General features: G+C 29.3%; 1 protein-coding gene across 2 annotated transcripts; it reads left to right on the top strand.

The window, feature by feature from the left end:
* Positions 1-9,649: 9,649 nt before the first annotated feature.
* LOC148303333 (pancreatic triacylglycerol lipase-like) lies at positions 9,650-22,526 on the top strand. 2 transcript variants are annotated; one of them, XM_088270112.1, is made up of 6 exons: positions 9,650-9,984; positions 10,891-11,039; positions 11,879-12,130; positions 13,794-13,985; positions 17,545-17,713; positions 21,604-22,237. In XM_088270112.1, the coding sequence occupies exons 1-6, from the start codon at positions 9,851-9,853 to the stop codon at positions 21,815-21,817; spliced, it is 1,110 nt and encodes a 369-aa protein (XP_088126238.1). In that variant the 5' UTR covers positions 9,650-9,850; the 3' UTR covers positions 21,818-22,237. The 2 variants fall into 2 exon arrangements, with proteins under 2 accessions (XP_088126238.1, XP_088126239.1); XM_088270113.1 differs by lacking the exon at positions 21,604-22,237 and adding an exon at positions 22,439-22,526 and having other exon boundaries at positions 9,854-9,984.
* Positions 22,527-23,469: the final 943 nt, after the last annotated feature.

Raw genomic sequence — 23,469 nt, 5'->3', positions numbered from 1 at the left:
TATATATATATATATATATATATATATATATATATATATATATATATATATATATATATATATATATATATATATATATATATATATATATATATATATATATATATATATATATATATATATATATATATATATATATATATATATATATATATATATATATATATATATGTATATATATATATATATTTATATATATATATATATATATATATATATATATATATATATATATATATATATATATATATATATATATATATATATATATATATATATATATATATATATATATATATATATATATATATATATATATATAAATATATATAATAGATTTATATTATCCACTGACACTTCGTGATGGAATTGCATTTTTAATTTATTATTAGATTAAAACCAATATTTTTAGCTTTTCCACTTTTTTATTTGACCAGCGACCGGGTTTCGTCGTTACCGACATCACATCATCAGACTGGTGGTGTCGGTAACGACGAAACCCGGTCGCTGGTCAAATAAAAAAGTGGAAAAGCTAAAAATATTGGTTTTAATCTAATAATAAATTATATATATATATACATATATATATATATATATATATATATATATATATATATATATATATATATATATATATATATATATATATATATATATATATATATATATATATATATATATAATATATATATATATATATATATATATATATATATATATATATATATATATATATATATATATATATATATATATATATATATATATATATATATATATATATATATATATAAATATATATATATATATATATATATATATATATATATATATATATATATATATATATATATATATATATATATATATATACATATATATATATATATATATATATATATATATATATATATATATATATATGTATATATATATATATATATATATAAATATATGTATATATATATATATTTATATATATATATATATATATATATATATATATATATATATATTATATATATATATATATATATATATATATATATATATATATATATATATATATATATATATATATAAATATATATATATATATATATATATATATATATATATATATATATATATATATATATATATATATATATATATATATATATATATATATATATATATATATATATATATATATATATATATATTATATATATATAAATAAATATATATTTTTTTTTTTTCTCCCAACATAGGCAAAGAAGAATCTTATAATTGACACCTCCCCATATGTGAGTTCTCGGCAGCGGCAGCATCCATGGTTGACTTGAGTTAGATTTTTTTAAATCAGAGACCCTCATAAAAATTAATAAATAATAACCTAAAAGTCAATTTTACTTTGTTTGAAATCTTCTTGAAGTATTTATCGGTTCAACTGATACAACGTTGCATTAGAACATAGGCGTAATTTTATATATAGTTTAATGTAATTTTATGTAACAGGAAAAATAATGTTTTTTCTTTTAAATAATAAAAAACTGACGTTTCGACGTCAACGACAATACTTTTGACAGCTGCAGTCTCTAAATATTTTAAATGTTCTCAGTTGCATTTTTTTTCTTAGATTTTTAATATTTAAACTGCGTCACAAGCACTGTGAGTTTAAACATACAAGAAATGTGTGCCTTTTATTTTCTCTCTTTTCTATTAAAACAGACCGCGTCACAGCAAAGCGATGCCGGGTACAGCTAGCTATAAAAAAAGTGAGGAATATAATTTTCATTCGAGAAGTAGCGCATTTGAAATATGAATAAAGGTATATTATTTAAGTACCTACCCACCTATCTTGCTAAAGAATTTCCGCCTGTGATTGTATTGGAGCTCCGGGCCAAAATTTTTGATTGTGCTTCATACATACATACTTATAGAGGCAGGTTTATGAATTATGATGGATTGGATTCAAGCAGGCAAGAAGATTGGTACTGGTATTTAAAATACCACTCAGTTTATTTCTTCCCCTCGCAGTACCAGCATTGATTACTCGCGCATACCTACTACATTCAGGTGTATTTATCTTGCCAGACGTGTAATGAGTACCTATATTTACAATATTTTGAGTGTGCCTAAAGACTTGTTCACAAATCAGGATTATTATTTTTTGACATCTCATCAAAGATGAAGAAGAATATGGAAGTCTGGGCATTTACGGGGCTGACGACCGTCATAGGCTGGTTTAAGTGATCACTTTACACACGTGTTACATTCACCAATTCTACCCATTATTGACAACCATACTACTCAAATTCTTGGTATTATATAAGTATATGAACCAATTCCGAAACGTTGTTCTTGAATCATTAGAACTTCACCAGAGACATCTATTGGTGAGATGAAATATTATATTCCATATTCTTCTTCATCTTTGATGAGATGTCAAAAAATAATATGAAAATAACTCCTGTAATTAGAGAAAATCCAGATTTTGTGAACAAGTATTTGGACAAACTCAAAATGTTGTAAATCTGCATTATTTCCAATTAGGAGTTATTTTTTACATTTTTTTCTCAGTCTCAGCATAGATGAATAAAAATATGGAAGTCTGGGCATTTACATGTCTTACGACCGTCATAGGCTGGTTTAAGTGATCACTTTACACTTGTGTAACACACTACTCAAATTCTTGGGACTACAGATATTGTTCACATTCGAAACATATTGCTTGAATAGACTAGAAATTCATTGGAGTCATCTATGGTGAGATGAAAGAACCTTTTTATTGAGCAGAAACTCTTTCATTTGTATGTGAGGTCCGAACCCTGGATTTTATTCACATACATGACAAACGCTAGAATATATGCTTTACATTATTTATCTATTTTAGCTTATAATTTGACCAGTTACCACATTTTGAGTATGTCCAAATACTTGTTCACAAATGTGTATTATCTCGAATTACGAGTTATTTTTTTATATTAAATTCTAATATTAAGTTACTCCTAATTGGAGAAGAATGAATTACTAATAATAATAATAATAATAATAATTAGTAAAAAGAATTACTCTCAGAAGAATGTGCGACAAAACGATGTATGATAGATGTGCGAATAGTGAAATAAGGAAGGAATGCAAAGCTGAGATAAGCATTGTCGATAAAATTAAGAAAGGTGTGTTGAGATGGTTTGGACATGTGGAACGAATGAGTGACGAAAGAACGGTAAAACAAATTTATGAGGCAAATGTTAGTGGGAAAAGAAGCAGAGGAAGACCGAGAAAAACATGACACGATCAGGTATGCCAAATACTTGAAAGTGGTCAGGTTAGGAGTCGTAACAATCGGCGGGTATGTGTGAGGAGATGCATGAACGTGGAAGAGGCGAAGAATGTTTGCAAGGACAGAGTGGTGTGGCGCTCTATTCTCTCTGCCTACCCCTGCGGAGAAGCGGCGTGATGGTTAGTTAGTTAGTTTTTTTTCTAATTGGAGATAATCCAAGTATTTGGAGACACTTAAAACGTTGTATCTAATAAAAGTAAATCTTCATCATTTTACAGATCCTCAGCCCTTGAACCTTTTATCTAAGTATTAGCATAGCTAGGCAATAAATTTAATGTTCAAGTAAACTAATGAGTTTTACAATCATAACTTAGCACTGGTAACATTAAAGATGGTACAAGTTGATGGTTAATTTCCAGAATAATGACAGAAATTACAGAAACGGAAGCCCACATAATAAATACTTCGCATTGTTTTTCTGTACGAGTAAATGAGCTAAAGCCGCGAATTACTAACCACAACCGAGAATTCTCCGAGACAATGTCTACTAAATGTTTTATAAGTAACTATTTTCACGGTACTTAATAAGCCTTAAGTGAGCACTTAAAAAGTCAAAGTAACCAATATGCATAAAATAAATATCTATGTTTAAAGAATACATAAGGTGGGTAATCAAATTATTACGATCGCTCCGATAATTCTAGTTTTCTCAGTTTAGACCAACATAAAATGAAATTGATGCAGTTTTTTTCAGTACATTTTTGTACGTTACGAGAGAACAATGTAATAATAATAATGTTAGTATGTATTTAGTTGTTTAAATTTTTCAAACGCCTTGGAATATTAAGTTTTATGGTGGGAATCCCTCTTTAATAATTCCTCCTTCTGCGGCTAATACGAGTATGGCTTTGGGTCCTCCTTGGCGGAATAAAATATTTCTTATTCGCGATTTTACAAAATTGTGTTTTTTTTTATTTTATTTCGGGAAAATTCAAAGAAAATAATGCATTGACCTATACAAAAACACAAACTCTACGATAGAAAATAAAATCCGGTTTGTATTTTAACTTGTTGGTGAGAACATCTGATGCTCTCGAAACTAGTCGTGTTTACATTAATAAACTTAAAAAGTGGTCATAAAATAACATATTATGTGAGCTTTTAATTTATCTTTTTTTTGACGTTTCAATTATTATTATTGTTGATATTTTGTGGCACATTTTTTAAACTTCATAAAATAAAACTATAAATTTGTTTTTTACCAATTTTATTTTGAGTACCTTTTCCAGCTGGTTTCAACAAGCACCTTGCTATCATAGATGAATATGTTCTGAACTTAAAACATAGAAATATTTATAATTAGTTGAATATGCGAGATAATGAGTGGATAATTAAGTTTGATTTGAAGGGGGAATCTAGACGTGTTTTTATTACTATCATTTCTAGGAATAGGGAGAATATTTAAAATATAAGTATTACTTAAATTCATCAGGTACTTAAAAATGCTTTTTTTATTTAATTATTTTCTTATTTATTTAATAATAAAAAAAAAACACTAAAAATAATAATATAATATTCCATATCCATTCTTGGAAATGATAATACGATTGTCGAGATAAGTTGGAAAAAGTTGGAGTTTCATTTTATGTAGTTTTTAAAACGTGCCACAAAGTTTCAGGAAAAAAACATGTTAAAAGAATTTTCAGAACTTCGGATATTCTCTTCAATAAGTGAATTTACATGCTGGAGTTTGTATTCGTTTGTAGAGATTATATTTTCAGTTCATTTTCTCTTGAGTGTAACATTTAAAGTTCTCAAAACTAGTGTTTATATTAATAAACTTAAAAGTCGTCTTATGCGACTGTTTTATTTCAAAATCATTATCAGTAAAGTCAATGCCAATTCAATAAATATTATAATAGACATTTTCTTTGACTTATTCTGTACGTAATCCGCATGCATATATGTAGATAGGTACGTTATACATTTCAATAAATGAAATACATTATACAACAAATAATATTCCTTTTTCGATGTCTTTTTATTGTATATAATATAATCATTAGCTACAAATAAAAATTGTTAAAAAAGCTTTGGGATATAAACGGGAAACTAGAATTTCACCAAGCATGGTAATTCCTTTTGTTTTCTGATAGTAATCGCCAAATATAATATGTTGATCTCTCTTATATTGTTCATACAAATGTCAAGTGTACACAAAGCCACCAAAAAAATCACAACATATTCCGATCTACTTTTAAATACACATTGATAAGAATACAAGCTGCTATAACTGAGTGCTAGAGGGACTCAAAGTCAAAATGATATGTAAAAGCTAGTTATACTGTAGCCATGATACTAGTCGAATGAAGCATATTAAATCTCAAATGAGAACAAGAATCACTGATGAGCATTTGGAAAACTGTTTGGGTGTAGCAACATCACCAATCGTTAACGTATCAACATTGATGCAGTTAGTTCTGCCAGACAAAATCAGATGTCTCACAAATAAAAAATTAAAAATGTATATATTCTTTGTATTTCCTAACTCTTATCTTATTAATATGTTTGATTCACATTTTTGTTATATCTTCTAAAAAAGCATATTTAATGTTTGCTTTGAATAATACAAGAAATTTTGTTTTACGGCCCGGTAAGAAATATGATTTCTAAAATCTTGCCCGACTGCTAAAAATGTTGGCCACCCATGTTTTAGACATATACAAAGTTATTAGTATAGAGCCATCTGTGTCTTATTTACATAACCATATTGGTTTGTGTCTCGGCTAATTAAATTTGATATTTTAGTGGCTCCGATATTATTTGAGTAGATTTAAAAGTACGTGCACATTCAACGACAGATGGCAGTCACAAAATAGACTCGAGATAAGGAAAAATAATTATATTTCGTACATTTATATACACATTCTTTAAACATTTGTATTATACATATTTTATTGGTATAAGAGTTTGATTCTTAACGCTTGCTCGGTAGGACGGGGCTAATTGATCGAAAATCTGGTTTTGAAAAATGAAAGCGACTACGACAGTTTAGCGTGTTCGAATTTACGCGCACCGTGATCATGCACCGATCAAGCGGACCGATCCGAAGAAAGACGGCCAAAAGCACAAGCCAATCTAAGGCAATCATCCGTTTTATCTGCAAGTGCTCATACAGCTTGATAGGTGCGTGATCAGGGTGCGCGTAAATTCGATCACGCTAAACTGTCGTAGTCACTTTTATTTTATAAAAAAAACCGGACTGCCGGACGGTAAAATTCCGTGTAGTGCACAAGGTTTGTTTACGAGTATGTTGTGAGCACAAACCCAAAAAAATTGTTTTCTCCAACTGCTCAACATGGTTTCATTCTTGCCTATCTTACCGTGCCCATGTATCAGAATTTGAAGTTTGTACTTTTCTCACATATGACAACACCGCCTAAAACCCTCAACGATAATTTATAAGTATATTTGTTTTTGAGCAGGATAAACCTTTTATCCAAAAATATAACTGTTTATTTCAATATTATAAGGAATTTGGGTATGTTGGTTACACATTAGTGATAACAACATTACTGCAATCGCGTGCATATCCGCAAAGTCTGGCAAGGGCATTCTAAGTTTGTATCTCCTAGTCACTTAGAGCTACCTAATAATACTTATTTATAATAAACCAAAATCAAAGTACCTATTAGCGAGTTATTACTGATCATATTCTACCACCAAAGAACATCACAAATATCAGTCATACTTCCTTTATAATCCAATTGAGTTTGGTGCACCATTCAAGAACTATTTATTTATTTATTTATTTTACCCACGAGCTGTGATAAAATACTAACCTACTAGCCCCAAACTACTCTTCATTTTTTATCGTAATGAATAATGGCACACGAAGGTTAATTATTTTTTATAATCAGGTTTTTCTGTATTTTATTTCCTTACGAGAATATTATAAAATTATCTTTGTAATCACAATTTTGTTTATTTTATTATTTTATTTTATCAACACATCGATACGAGTAGAACTGCAATAGAAACAAACATGATTATTTTCCAAGTAATAAAACATTGAATCATAAATTAAACAAATACTTGAAGTGCGTGGTTTATTTTATTTTAATTGGTTAGAAAAAAACTCATTTTTGATTTATGTTTGACTTGGTATAAAAATTTATAGATTTTACCTCAAAGCGACTGACCAAACAATTAACGAAAGAAAAAACTCAACCTGTCTTTAACTATTTTACAAACCTAATTCGCTCCCAGTGGTGCATAGGGTACTGCACAGTAAAAAGCAGTGTTGATTCGATCGTCAAATATATGAAGAAAAGGTGATCAGCCCAGGGCTACACGAACCTGACAAGATTAATATTAAATAAATAATAGAGTGACAAATTACTGTGATTTATTTTGACCATGAGAATCTAACCCGGGACCTCCGGTCTGGTAGCCATTCCCTCTAACCACTACACTATGGAGACGGACAAAAATCATAATATATCCAACCAACAATTAAAATTATTGGAAATCGGTAATCACATTTACACACAAAAGAAGAAAAACTGAGCTTATCGTAACCCACCGTTAAAAAAATACTATACATAATTTTGATGTAGTAGGTTAAGATAGCTGCGCAGCATTTTCAGGTAAGATTATGACCAACACATGTATCTTTATTGGAAAAGTTCTACTTTGTGACTTAATATACGTTTTGAGGTGCTGGCCTATTTCATACCTTTATTTTCTGCAAATAAAAAACATACATATTTAAGGACAAAAATCATTTTAATTGTAAACACTATTGGGATATAAATTATTTTATTATTAGGACAGTATATTTAATTGATAATAAATTATCAAATGTCACGTGCAAAAACGCAAACACGCATTTATCTTTTGAACACGTTCCTTATTGCAATGACCTAATTTGTTTGTATATATGCGCTTTTGTGTTATTTTTATTTATTCAATATATTATCGCTTCAAATTCGTGTATTTTTGTTTATCAAATTTGTAAAGTTATCATGGAACACCTATGGCGATGGCACCTTACCAGTGTCACTGGAATGTATGTCGGTGACAAATTTATTTGTAATTAAACGCTTAGTTGCCTCGAGGCAAAATATTTGATGACAACATAATAAATTAATGATATTAATAATAATAATATTACTTAGGTTCCGGTAAAACACCAGTTATTGTCACTAAGCAAATTCAACCTATATTAATTAAGCACTTCACCATTCATATTATCGACGTTTTTTTGTATTCTACTTACAAATACCGTATATTTTTAATATTCCTTATTTTCAACCATTTTCTTAGTATAAAAATAAAATTAAAAAAAAATACCACTTGAGTTTATTATATAACGACTAGTTTCGGAAGCTATGCTTCCATCTTCAGGTCTAAATGTAAACATACATAAGTATTTTTCAATTTAAACCTTTCATCTTGTCTTACCACAAAGTGAATGCCGAAACATTAAGTAAAAACGAATCTTAACTTTCTTTTATAAAAAGATGGTAAAAAATACTTTTCGCGTCAGTTATTTACACTATAGATTTTAGAATTGAAACATTTTAATTAAAAGATTTTTTGCAACAAACAATATGATAAAAACCTGTTAAAAAACGACCACAATACAATCCACTTTGTGCGCATATTTCTTGAGTTTTCATGTACATTTTAGATGAATGTCTTAGGCGTTTTTGTTTTAATGTAATAACAGAATTGAGCGATTTTTTCCCATTAAATTTTATATTATTTAAACCGACACGTTTGTTTTTGTATTTGTCCGCCTCTGTAGTGTAATGGTCAGCACGCTCGGCTACCGTTCTGGAGGTCCCGGGTTCGATTCCCAGGGGGATCAAATAAATATAAGTGATTTTTTCACTGTAATATTTATTCAATATTACCCTGGACTGGTACCTGAAGCGGAGGGCTGATCACCTTTCCTTCGTGTGTAAACGATCAAGATAACACTGTGTTCATATGAAGCAGTGCCCTATGCACCATTGGGGTGCGGATAAGGGTTTTATTATTATTATTATTTAAACCGAATAATAAACCGACCATAAACTGAAAAATGTGTTATATGGAATAAAAATTATTATTTACGATTTTTCCCTGGTAGTTTTTTGATACCTCGTATTAAAATATGTATGATTTTTTTTAAATATAAAAATCTAATTATAAAAATATATGGTAAACACAAAAGACGTTTTGTGCTTTGGAAATATCGATAAGCAATAAGATTTTCAGTGTGATTTTTTTTATTGAAAAAAAAAACCTACTCGTATATCTGTTATTCCCCTGCACTTAGGTACAAGTTCTCATTATAAATCGCTTATAAAAATAACGTTATACTGACTCATTGACAGTAGTAATATAATGTGTGTATCGTGAGGTGTAATCGCTTATTTTACTTAAATGCGCACTGTATACGTATAAATTGAACTAAGTACTAATAATTCTCAAACGTTTCATAACAAGCTTGTTTTCGTTATTAAAATGAAAATTGCTATATTTGTATCAGGTTATATTAATTTATAAATTAAAACACGATACAAATACGAAATGATGCATTCTGCCTATATTTTTTTAGTTTTCATTTTTCATCATGGAAATTCACTAATGTTTGATACAGAGAAGTGCATCACTCCAAAGTTAGAATGTCCTAACAAAAATATAACGTTCTGGTTGTATGACAAGTAAGTAACAATTAAATTTTTTTTTGCATTTTTATTGTCATATGCAAATTCAGTTATTTATTTTTTCCTTGCTTCAAAAATATGAAAAAAAAAAAAAACACTTCATTAATGCAATTTATTACATTCGACCCTTATTCACACCTAATAATGCATAGTACACTGCATCAAATGGATGCAATGCAATGTAATTTTATCGATTATTATATGACGGCAAGGAGGATCAGTCCTGTGTACCAAAACCAGCTTCAGGTAGGTACCAATCCATGGTAATGTTTAATTATTTTGGAGCGTAACACTTGCATTTATTTTCATCCCCCACTAAATCGAGCCCGGGACCCAATCATAACTGCCAAAAATGTTAATCACTTCCCTGAAGAAGCGGACAATTTCTGAAAAATTATATCTTAAGCCCCTAATGGGCTTTTCAGAATTTCATTAATTGATTCGGCAGTCACTTTGCGGTAGAATCTATTCGTTTTTAATTAATGTTTTACTTAGTAAATACCATTAAATCTTAAAATCTACTGTAATACACGTGTCATTACATCATACATTACATTGTATTCATATAACATCTTCCTAACCGATCATGAAAATTTGTTGAACTGAATATATTAGAACAGAAATGAGGACCTTTTAGATAACGTTAGCGTTGACAAGATTCGCTTCTATCTTTTAAATACCTACTTTAACCTTAATGCTCGTATTATTTAGATTAATAGGTGGGAGATAAAGTAACTGCTTTTCGTTATTAATATATAAGAGGTTTTTCCCACCAATCTTCCAAAGAACGTCGTACAGTCAAGTAAAGCTCTACACAAAGACTTATGACTTTTTACGTTACTCATAAATAAAATGACATCTACCCCCTCTATCCAAACCTTGTTTTAAATTTTTATGTTTTAGGTGCATCGAGGAAAATCCGTATGAGTTATCGATGTTTAATCCAAACTCAATTAAAACCGCCAGTTTCAAACCAAACGCTACAGTAAAAATTCTAGTCCACGGATACACAGGAAGTAAAGACTTTGATCCAAATACGGATATTCGACCAGGTTAATAAAACCATAAGTATTCGTATTGGACTAAGCTTGTTTTATAGATTATATTAAAACTTTTCTAAAATGCATGTATTGTCTGCTGATGTAGTATAATGGTAAGGAATTTTTATCAACATTCGTCCCAGATTCAATATCCGCTAGTGTGCTATCAGCGTAAAGAAAAATAGAAATATGGTTTATTTTTATTTTATTTTTTGATATTCCTTGATCAGGCAACAAAATATAAAACTGATCACTGAGAAACCTTTAAACGGTAAAAAAAAATAACATAAAATTGACAAATAAGGAATCGTGTAGCACGCAAGTTTATAATCCAAGTAAAATTTTAATTGTTGAACATCATTTTCAATGTTAAGTTGTATGAATTAAAACTGTTTTTTATACTATTTTTTAAAAAAGTAAAGTGTTGCTTAGTCTGGTTAAATGTAAAAGAACGAAAATAAAAACACACACACACACATATCCAATGTTTCATGTTTGTAAAACAAAGCAAATATGAAAAATATATAACAATTCAATCCAAAACAAATAAAAATGTTAAGTGACAGCACCTTTCCGCTATGAAGAATATTAAATATTACATGTGTCACTGATATGTTCAACAGATGGCACTGCCTGTGCGGTAAAATGCTGTTTAAAAAATATTTTTATCTATCATAGGTATACGAGGATAAATACACGCGCGAATTTAAATGTAACGTTGTACAATAATTTCAAAGGTTGAATTAGTTTTTATGAGAATTGAGATTTTGTTCAAACGAAAATTTACATTTTTATTAAAATAGTTATACACGGCTGGATGTAAACGTTTCAATTATTTCATGTTGTTCCAGAATATTTAAAGAAATGTGACAGTAACGTTATATCAGTTGACTACAGTCCTTTGGTCGAGGAACCATGCTATGTGAGCGCCACGAAGAATATCCCTCTCGTGGGACGGTGTATCGCCCAGCTGATAGACGAACTGGTGAAGGTTCGAGGGATCCCACTCCAGTCCGTCCACGTGGTGGGCTTGAGTCTGGGCGCCCACGCGTCGGGAGCCATCGCGAATTGGATCCAATCGGGAAAACTGGAGAGGATAACGGGTAAATTAAAATAACACATTTTTTTCACCCTGCATAGTTCCCCTCTATATCGTCTTTCAGATACATCTGAAAATTCTTCACTTTTTACCCTCATCTGCACCCAATGGTGCATAAGGCACTGCATCAAATTAATGAAATATTTATTGTATGAAGGCAAGTTGATTAATTATACGCTTCACGTATCAGTCCGGGTAGTATTAAATAGATATGAGTAAAAAAAATATATATTTTTTTTGACCTCCCTGGTAATTAAATATGGGACCTCCAGCATAGCATAGCATAACCAAATGCCTTGACCACTACACTATAGAGGCAAAAATTAATTGTAAAAATATCATTATTCGTCGCGATATAAAATATGTTTATAACAGAAATAAAGAATATTTTGGAGTCTGATGAATACGGAAGTCTATAGTTACAAGGCTTCGGACTTGTCATTAGTAAGCTTAAAGGAATACTATATTCTTTCATTATTGCTCATAGCTGAACATACATATTACTCAATATTTGAATTTTTTTACAAAATTTATAACATAAAACTGTCCAGAAATAAATGTTTCCATTCTTTAAAAAGTTATTTGTCTCTGTTATCACTTGAGGACCAAACCCAGTATTTATGGAAAAAGATTTGTAAATATGCACTTAACTTTTTAAAAATAAATATTTATACCAGATAGTTTACAATAAATCCCACGATATTTTTACATATTCCAAGCGGCTTGAAAAAAAATATTGAAAAAATCATGTTTTAAATAAAACATATTGATGAGCACCTAATTATCGTAACTACCCTGCGATGTTATACTGTACTCTCAGCAGGACCATGATGAGTGTAAATCTTGATCATCTCTGAATTTCAGTGCTAGGCCATTACGATAGGCTACTTTGAAAGGGTTCTTACTTTTTAATGATTGCTATAAAGTTATATTTCAATTTCTTAACAAAGCCTATTGAAGAATTACCTAGTTGTAGTAATTACCCCGCAACGTTATACTGTACCCATACAGGAATATGATGAGTGGAAACCTCGAGGAACATCTTTGAACTTCAGCGTTAGCTTACTTTGAAAAGGTTCTTACTTTTTAATGATTCTCATAAAGTAATAACTGTTTTAAAGTAACATAACGGTTATAAAATTATGATAAGGTTCATCACGGCTGTCCAAATTTAAAACACAGTAAGGGACATTTTTTTGTAGTACGTTATTTTTTGCATTTATGGACTAAGTAGACTCTACTTAGTCCAAAAATGCAAAAAAAACGTACTACAAAAAAAATGTCCCTTACTGTGTTTTAAATTTGGACAGCCGATCAGTCACGTACCTATATTATTATAATGTCCTATTTGCATTTTTTATCGTTTTTTCAAAACTTATATCGTAAAAAAAACATTAAAATTGATATATTATTAGATTAAACCCAATATTTTTAACTTTTCCACTTTATTTTTATTTGACCAGCGACCGGGTTTCGTCGTTACCGACACCATCAGACTGGTGGGAGGCTATACAAATTGTTATGTTATATATAAAACAAGGCAGGCAAAAATAAAGTGGAAAAGCTAAAAATATTGGTTTTAATCTAATAATATATTAAAATGCAATTCCACCACGAAGTATCAGTGGATAATATAAATCTAATAAAAATTGATATAATGCTTCTAGGTTTGGACCCTGCATTGCCACTTTTCGTGACAAAGGACGTAAAGGAGAGATTGGACATCACGGATGCGAAATTCGTAGACGTAATTCATACAAATGCTTTGATGAAAGGAATTCTGCACGGAGCAGGACACGTGGACTTTTATGTCAATGGCGGAATCATACAATCTGGGTGTCGTGGAATTCCGAACATGAGTAAGCATCTTTATATGTGTTTGAGTACCTAATAAATAACTGCAAAAGCCATTGCAAAATAAATAGGTAATAATATTGGCTGCTTCTCAGGATACGATGCATATAAATTACAAACCATTCAAAATAATCGTATTTTGCATACCTTCTGTTTTAATGACGTGTTTTACGATAAGTTATAAAACCTAAATTTATAATACAATATCCATTCACAAATTCTTGTATTTCTGGCTGAATGGTGTAACTGACATTTTTTTGGGATTAGATTTAAGAAGATTTTATTTTTATAATTTTTTTACTAAGTAAACACCACTGTTCCTAAAAATCTATTGTGACACGTGTTTCGATGCATTCCGCATAATTTTCAAATACCGTACATCGTATTTCAGATACATACGGTATTTGAAAATGATGCGCAATGCATCGAAGCACGTGTCACAATAGATTTTAAGAAATAGTGGTATTTACTGAGTAAAAAAAAATTAAAAATTGATAAATTTGACCACAAAGTGACTGCCGAATCAATTAATGAAAGAGTTCAAGATAAAATTTGTAAGTGTGCATGAACTCACTAGTATTATACCTGAATCTTTTTTTTGTAAATAATATACTTATATCAGCTATTTTAATATATTTTGTATCTGTTTTCACAAATCAAAATTATAAAATATCGAAGCCTTATTTTTTCAATATCTATCAATAAAGACAAGTTGGACCAGATAAACTTTTCTTCAATTGTAAAGAAGAACGTTCCAATTGAAGGAAAGTTTAATATTCCACATAAAATACTGAGTGCTGCCATCTATCTCTTCAAAATTTATGTGATATAGCTGGATTTATTTTTAATATAATTTATTTATGAGAAATTCATTCTTATGAGAATTATTTTGTCACTTAAGGAAAAATATTAGTCTAAATGTACTTAAAATTATTTAAAGCGCAAAAAATGTGTGTGATGTCAGTTTGTATCATGTATAAGACATATCGCTTACTCCTTTCAACAACGTCATAAATCACAAAACTTGAGTTTTCAGGAGATCGTTTAAAGTTTAAGAATATAATAAAATGCATTAAAAATAAATATCAAGCTACTTATTGAGCTTTTTAGTGTGCAACAGATCTTTTTAGGTAAAACCTGAAGGTTTTTTCTAAATTCGTAAAATATTTGGTTCATTTAAAATAATAATTAAACAATACCTTTTCTTTAAAATGCAAAAACAACACTTTCTGCCCTGTAGCGGGTAAATATGAAGTTAAAAATATGCCGCTTTTGCTGGGAAATATTACATTTTCTGGGCATTCCGAAAACATGCACAACTGAAAATTTTCGATTTTTGATTTATGACGTTGTTGAAAGGAGTGAGCGATATGATTTATTTATTTATAGATTGGAGTTTAATTGGTAGAACTCCATTATAATTTATGTTTTAAATGTTAAATCAAACACTCATATTTTGAGTCTACTTAGTTGAATTTTATTGTTAAAAAACAACGAAGAACAATATAAAAGACTGTGTATTTAGAGGTGTTACGACCTCCCATAGACTGGATAAAGTAATTACTTTTTTCACTTGTAACATTTACCATTCTATCCATGATTGACAAACAAACTACTCAATTTTTGTAACTCATACATAAGTATATCACAAATCTCACGCAGCTTTATGTTTGAGTTCGTAGCAGCATCTATGGTTATTTGAGAAAGCTTGAATGTATTCAAGATCCTAACCGAATTATTTTATATACTGGGAGACGCCTGAAATCATGTTATTTATTAATTAATGCAACTTGTAATTTGATCCTCAAAATGTTGTGAATATAAGTCATTATTTCGGGACTCAATGTCGGAATCTTTAACTTACCGTCTACTCCCTAACTACTGGGTAAAGCAGTTTATTTTCTTTTAAAAGCCTTGCATACTTAAATATTTTTTTTAATACCAAACGGTTTATGCAACATCGCTTATCATTTTCCTAATTAGGCTTCAACTTTTCAGATGATGCTATCTATTCCTGCATGGGTTTCTTTTTTATGTTCAATATTATGCATTATATAATCTAGTTATATTATATTAGTAATATGTTTATATAATTATAACTACTATATAATATACATTTAATTTTATCGTAATGCCATCTAGCGACAGCGTTAACATTCGTTTCCCTTGTTCAGTAAGTTTTAAAACATTCACGAGAGTTTTGCCAGACAAGTTCTGACGAAATCCGCTAGGCGAGCACACTAACCAACCAACATCAAAATATGACCTCAACCAAGCCGATTTCAACTGTTGACCATTCCTTACCTCCTGGCATAGCGAGTGTTTTTGCCTAAAATTTTCATTAAAAAATACATTATATTATAGTTAATTAAAGAGTAAACTCGGTGACAAGTGGGAATAGGCTATAAAACTTATAAAGTTGGAGCCTAATTACGAACGTAATAAGCGGCGTTGCATAAGCAGTACCTAGATTTCAGAATCACTTTGACGTTAGGTAATTAAAAAAATACCTCCTGACTCATATTTTGGGTTGGAAAAACGAACTTACCTGTATAATCTTGTCGATTGAAATCGATGTTCGCATTTATTTGTACAATTTGCAAAACAATAATAATGCTATAAACAATAATATATGATGCTTAATAAAATTAAAAGATCATGATAAATATTAAAATGATCGCAATTAAAGTAAAAAAAACGATAAATATTAAAATGATGCATAATAAAAGTAAAAAATCCAGATAAATATTAATATGATGCTTTATAAAAGTAAAATCATGATTAATTTTTAAATTATGCATAGGCACTTCAAGTAAAAAGATCATGATAAAATGTGCAGCATTCCTTGCAACAAGTAACAAATACTTATATTTCTTTTATATCCAAAATTATAAAATACAAATCTATGGTTGACACTCTAAATTTCATTTACGTACAGCTGATGAAATTCAAGCCCTATTTTTTAATGCTCTAAACGCTCTGTGAGTTATTATTATCATTAATGAGCCTTGCGGTTTATTAATCCACTTCCACAGCGAGAATATTCTGTCTCCAAACCTAGCAATATTGGACATTGATCAGTGAAGGGATCCATTCAAGTCTCAGTCATGCTATATCCTATTTTTGGTCTCCAGAATCTTTCCCTCCTTTTTTATGCATTCCCAGTGATCACCACTTTCTGTTGGATGTCTCATTATCTTCTAGCAACATGTCAAAAAAAGTCTTACGTGTTCTAGAAAGCATCTCTCATACACACTTCCTATAGAATACTCCTATTTTGATTATTATTGGTCTTGCCTTTACTCGGGGTTTACAAATCTTCTCTAATGCTATTACATATATGATAAACAAATTAGAATGTTGGTGTCTATTTTATGCTTAACGTTTAAAGTAGGGTTGTGCCTTGAAGAAAATTTTATGTGTTTTTTTATTTAATGTTTTCAATTTAAAAAGGTTTAAATAATACTTTGAAGAGATTCATAATATTTTAAATACTTGGGTTATATTAATTAATATGGGTTTTATTGATATATTATAAATATAAATTAATATATTATTTTTTAGCTGTTGATAGCTGCAGTCATCGAAGAGCTGGTGTATATTTTGCTGAATCTATTAATTCAGAAAAAGGCTTTTATGGTAAAAGGTGTGAATCTTGGTTTAAATACATAACCGGAAGATGTCCAGAAATTGATTCTCCTGATCTTATTATGGGAGAATTCACACCTGAAACGTATGTATCTTTTTTATTTTAAGACTGATAATTTTTTTCTTAACTAGATTTTATTTATTCTCAACACAATATGAATATATTTTTCTCTTATACATACAATATGAGTAAAAAAATATCAAGTAGAATATGAAAAATACGAAACAGTTTAGGTACTAAAAAAATGTAGGGACATTTGTAGGAATATTAAATTAAGAGTACAAAATCAAATATTTTATTTTAAATCCCAAATACTATATTTTAGAGGTTTGTCTGCAGGTATGACAGTAAGGATAAGGAAAGATGTGAAAAATACATCAAAAACACTTAGACCAATTGAATATAAATATTTCTTTAATTTATTTTGCAATCGGCGGGAATCGAAGCCACAATGCCAGTTTATTTTGGTAGCCCTGCTTCAACTTTCACTGATTCTGACGGTTCTGCATTATTTTTACTTTCATCTCATCGCCTTTTGCATTCATCTCGCGTGCGAGTCTTGGAACAAAACGTCGTGCTCATTCGCATAACTATTCATCTCAAAACAACTTAACTTCGATGACGTTTGTTACACGAGCGCTGCATCCCCATATTCATGGGAAATTACTAGTCAACAATCTAATGCAACTAAACAGTTCATTCGTAGGTTATTTGAGTAATTATTGAAACTTTCTTAACGATTTCAACGAGTTAAAGCACAAAGTCATATTTTTTCCCCGGCACGTTGGAATTACAATACATGCTCTAACAACACGATTTATAAGCTATAATCACTTAAACTAGCCAATGACAGTTTAGAACAATAAATTCCCAGATTAAAAAAAAACTACCCATAAAACTCAGAGTTTGTGAAAATTCAAAGTATTGTGAACTTATAGAATAAAATAACAACTTTGTAATTTTTTCCACATGAATTTTATTTTGCTGTTTCGTCGTAACCGACATCATCAGACTGGTGTGAACTTTGTTACTAATTAAATCCAATATTTGGCAGAAATTATTGCCTGAGCTTACGTATTTTACAAAACTATTTTACGTATCAACGTACATTTTTTGTATACATATTTCACGTTGTTTCTTTTTGGCACGTATATATTTATAAACTTCACTAATAAAATATTTAAAAACACATTTTTTTTAACATATTTATAAACTTTTAAAATAAAATATGAAATTTATTTCATTAAGGCAAAGTGAATCTCGAAATCGGTTGAAATGATAACAGCAAAATAAATGTTGTGAAACCTTAATTTAAAAACAAACGTTGAAAGGCTCATTCATACCTTTTTAGATTCAAATTTGTAGATAAACGTAACAAAAGAATTGTAAGTTATTATTTATGTATATGAAATTTGTAATATAATATTTTTTTAAATTTTTGTCACAACTTATATAACAATTCTTTTTTATGAGAATGCATTATTCAATACTCGAATTAGGATAATAATAGATATGTTTTCTAGTATTTATTACCTATTATATACGAAGTTTCATGGAAATCTCAAGTTGTTGTATGAATTTCTGAACTTTGCATAATATTCATGAAATGAGGAAGAAAAAAACACTGTGGATAATAAATTTTATCAAATTAATAATTCAATGAGAATTCTCAAACTGCTTTTAAATGTGTCATGTTCAACTCAAAATAAAGGTTGACCATAAACCTAGGTTTCGTTTTAATGTGAAACATTTCCTTCTCAATCTACTAAAAATAAATTTTACAATAAATAAACTGAGATTTAAAAAAAATTAAAATATGAAGTTTCCCGGGTAGCATAAATTATACTGGAAAGTTAAAAAAATTTAGATCAAAATTGGTGACACCTAAGCGTTCTTATTCAGTTATATAAAATAAATCATCAGTCTTCCTTATCTGAAAAAGATTTCTTTCCGTTTAAGCAATTAATTCATTTGCTAAATAAAAGCTTTATTCAAAAGTTCTTTTTTCATTTACGTTCGGTTTAGTAAGTTCACGTTTTAGACTATATTTTTTTAGTTCATTGTTTCATTTAGTTCATCTTCTTCTTCTTCTACTTGGTATAAGCTTTGTGGCCTGTTTTTAAGAGGAATTACCCTCCTGCGATGTCGATTCCCAGCTGTCAATCCATCTCTTAGGTGGTCTTCCCGGAAGTCGTCTTTCTTGGAACGCCTTGTGCCATTGATGTAGATGGCCCTCTTCTTCTTGATGTAGGCCTTGTGGCCTGTTTTTAAGAGGTGTTAGCCTCCTACGATGTCGATTCCAAGCTGTCAATCCATCTCTTTGGTGGTTTGTCCGGGAGCCATATACCTTGGGATTGGTTGTGTAATGTTGGGGAGTCTAGATGGTTCCATTATCTTCGCATGCGCATACCATTGACTTCTTCATTGCCTACCCACCTAACTATATTTTCAATTTCGCATATTTCTCTTATCCTAGTGTTTCGTATTCTCTAGACTCTTGCCAAATATGCTTCTTAGAGTCTTCATTTCTGACACATTTTATAGTATGAAAACGTATATTACCTCTTAGCTATCTTCTATATTAACAAATACATTCCGTGTTACTCCATCGCCCTACATTCTGCTTTAAAAAATGTAGTACTATTAATTTACCAACATGTGATTATAATGACGATTTCTAGTCACAATCGCAATTAAAAGTGATAACACCGACTGTTAACAACAACTGGATTGGGTGAGAACGGATTTCTTTAAACAACTTTGTTTCCTTTCACGACCCGACCATTGTTACTCGTACATTCCACTTTGTGATTCATACATTTGGTTCACACATCACTCAATAATTAATATAATATATTTGTTTGTACACTATATAATTTATTATTTGTATTAAACTAGACTCAAGATGATAATTTTATTACGAACATATTTAATATATTGTCTCAATTTTTTTTAATGAAATTTAATGCTAGGAGAATGCACGAACAATCTACTCACTTTCAAACGGCAAGTAATCATTATATGTGATTTTGTTTATTATATAAGTTCGTTAATCTGTTCTGAGATAAATACGAGATAATATTAATAACATAATTTATTCATTGGCCATTTATACATGTGGTATTATATCACGTCTAGGAAGTACCGCGAATCGTATTAAAATTTTATTTTAATAAACAAATATGGACTCACATATTAAAAAATATTTTAAATAATAAATACAAAGTTTAATGTTATTTCAATGGCAACCCACACATAAAAAAACGGCGTTACCAAACAATTTTTTTAAAAACATAAATATATTTCAATGACAACCCAAACATTAAAAAAAAACGGCGTTACCAAACAATTAAAAAAAAAACATAAAAATACCATAAAAAGTATTGATATTTTCATCGATTGATTCGGCTGTCACTTTGCGGTAATATCTATTCATTTTTAATTTCAGTTTTACTTGGTAAATACAACTATTTCTTAAAATCTATTTTGACACGGGTTTCAATGGATTCAGCATCAATTTCATACGGTATTTGAAAATGACGCAGCTTGCATTGCAACACGTATCACAATATATTTAAAGAAATAGTGATATTTACTAAGTAAAACTAATATTAAAAACCTCAATATTTTCATTTGGAATTATTGCGGCTAGAAACTGAATCTAACGGTTATGATTTCTGTCTAGATATGTGTCAAAAATAAAACTGAGCATTGCTTTCTTCTTCTACTGATTATTTTTCTGACAATCTCCCATTGAGGGTTAACGCCATCTCTACAGCAGCATCTTCCATCTCTGTCTGTCTTTAATGCAACCGTCTAGATAGAAATGTTTAAACATATTAGTTGCTTCTTTTCGGTGTTTATCGGCTAATGTCTTCTAGGTCTCCCTCATCTTCAATCTTAAAATAATTATTTAACAGTATTTTCTCTGACTTTAAATTTTTCTTGTTTCATGCTTTATACTCGTGTTTCAGATCGCGCGGTATGTATTTCTTACATACAAATGAAGAATATCCATTTGCCGTAGGACGCACGTATAACACCATTGTATCTGAAAGTGAGAAAAACCCAAATATTCTGATCCACATCCAAGAAACCAATCCCACAAATTCGAGGCTTAATTTCCTTGAAATGTTGTATAATAGTACTGTGAACAGCTACAGAGTTCAACAGCGAAGGAAATCGTGACGTCATTAGAGAGATGAAGAGAAAATAAGCGGTTACATTGACTTTGAAAGTTGCATTTACTTTATTACGTTTATTTAACCATGATCTTGTAATGCATTACGAACACCGCCAGTATTATTTTTCCTCAGCAAACATGGGTTTAAATCATTTGCAATAAAGTTAATACTTTATTTATATTTCCAAATCATTTATTTAAAATGATTTAATCAAATTTGCCTGCTGTGTAATTCATACAAAAATATAAATATAAACACTTATTTTTATTATTTGAAGTAAGAGATATTCTTACGTTTTATACATAATAATTTATGTTTTGTCAGATTGAATAATGTGTGCCTAAAAATTTGCTTTATATAAATTATTTTACAAAATGTATTTGGAAAATATCAAAAACATTAAAAAAAACCTAAAAAAATACATGTATTTATTTATTAAACACAAATTATCTCATGTTGGAATTGCTATATTAAGTCTTTTTCACTTATAATTTATAATTTGATAAGCAATCAAATTTCTTTTTTATAGAAAAAAATTAATATTTTAAAATATTTTTTAAAAATTAGTATTTCTTGTTTAATTTGTAAAGTGCCGTATTTACTTTTTATTTATTTATTATTATAGTAAACTATAAGAAACACCGATGTCTGGAGCATGTGTAAGATGGAAGATATCGTGAGGTGGGGACGACAACGAAGGCGGTACTGGAACATATAAACAGAATGTCAGAAGACAGACTTCCACGTATCGCCCTTCAAGGAAATCCTGAAGGACGTAGACCCCCGGGCAGATCTCCAAAAGGTGGAGAGATAGCTGGGAGTCAACATCCCAAGAGCGACATACGAGGCACAAACAGATCCTAAGGATCTACTAAAAGAAGAAGAAGAAGGAAAAGAAGTAAACTATATAAGTCGACCCAACACATATTATATTATGGGTCGATGTTGTAAAATAATCAAAATAATTGTTTTGGTTTCTGAAGGCATTTTAAAAAGAGGGATATGATTGTGTTTACTGAAGGTCCTTAAAATATTTATCCTTTTAAACTCAAGCGTCGAAGTTTAAAATAAAAAGTTTTTTTTTTAATTTTACATACGTAGTAAACAAATAATCAAACAAAACAAAGGGATGTGATATTTTAACATTTACACCAGAATCAATTTCAGCTTTGAGATGGGCGATTAAAATAAACGATTCAAAAGTACATTTTTTTTTTAAATCTGCTGAAAATCATAATTTTTTTTATCTATTTTTAAACAGATTTCTCTGACATCCACAAAATAAATCGCGAACGAAAATAGATTCCTTTCATGTATGCATCTTTATGCGCATAAATTAAATATTTTTCCTGGTGCATTTTTTTAGTAAAGCCAAATTCTTAGACATTTGATTCACAAAACTTTCTCTTCTTTGGAAATAATTTGATCTTTGAACTAACAATAACGCACGCACATGAACTCTGCAATATTACAATAGAGTTAATAATGCATAATATGTACAATATATAAACCTACATACATCAAAGCTCTTTCATAACCACGTCACATACACACTCACCAATAATAAAATACATTAATACTTATAAGGCGGATATAATTTATTATAATTTACATACAAAATAAAATAATGACAAATGGTGTATGCAACGTGCTTCT

Source organism: Brachycentrus maculatus, unplaced genomic scaffold (genome assembly GCF_059751285.1).
Source record: "Brachycentrus maculatus isolate JH-2025_06_01 unplaced genomic scaffold, ASM5975128v1 h1tg000372l, whole genome shotgun sequence".
NCBI classification, from domain to species: domain Eukaryota; kingdom Metazoa; phylum Arthropoda; class Insecta; order Trichoptera; family Brachycentridae; genus Brachycentrus; species Brachycentrus maculatus.
The sequence above is the reverse complement of the archived record's forward strand: the minus strand, read 5'-3'. Positions and strand labels throughout refer to the sequence as shown.

Coding starts and splice junctions, on each gene's coding strand:
- LOC148303333 (XM_088270112.1), top strand. CDS start 9,851: ATGATGCATTCTGCCTATATTTTTTTAGTTTTCATTTTTCATCATGGA. Junction 9,985..10,890: donor ACGTTCTGGTTGTATGACAA/GTAAGTAACAAT, acceptor TTTATGTTTTAG/GTGCATCGAGGAAAATCCGT. Junction 13,986..17,544: donor TCGTGGAATTCCGAACATGA/GTAAGCATCTTT, acceptor ATTATTTTTTAG/CTGTTGATAGCTGCAGTCAT.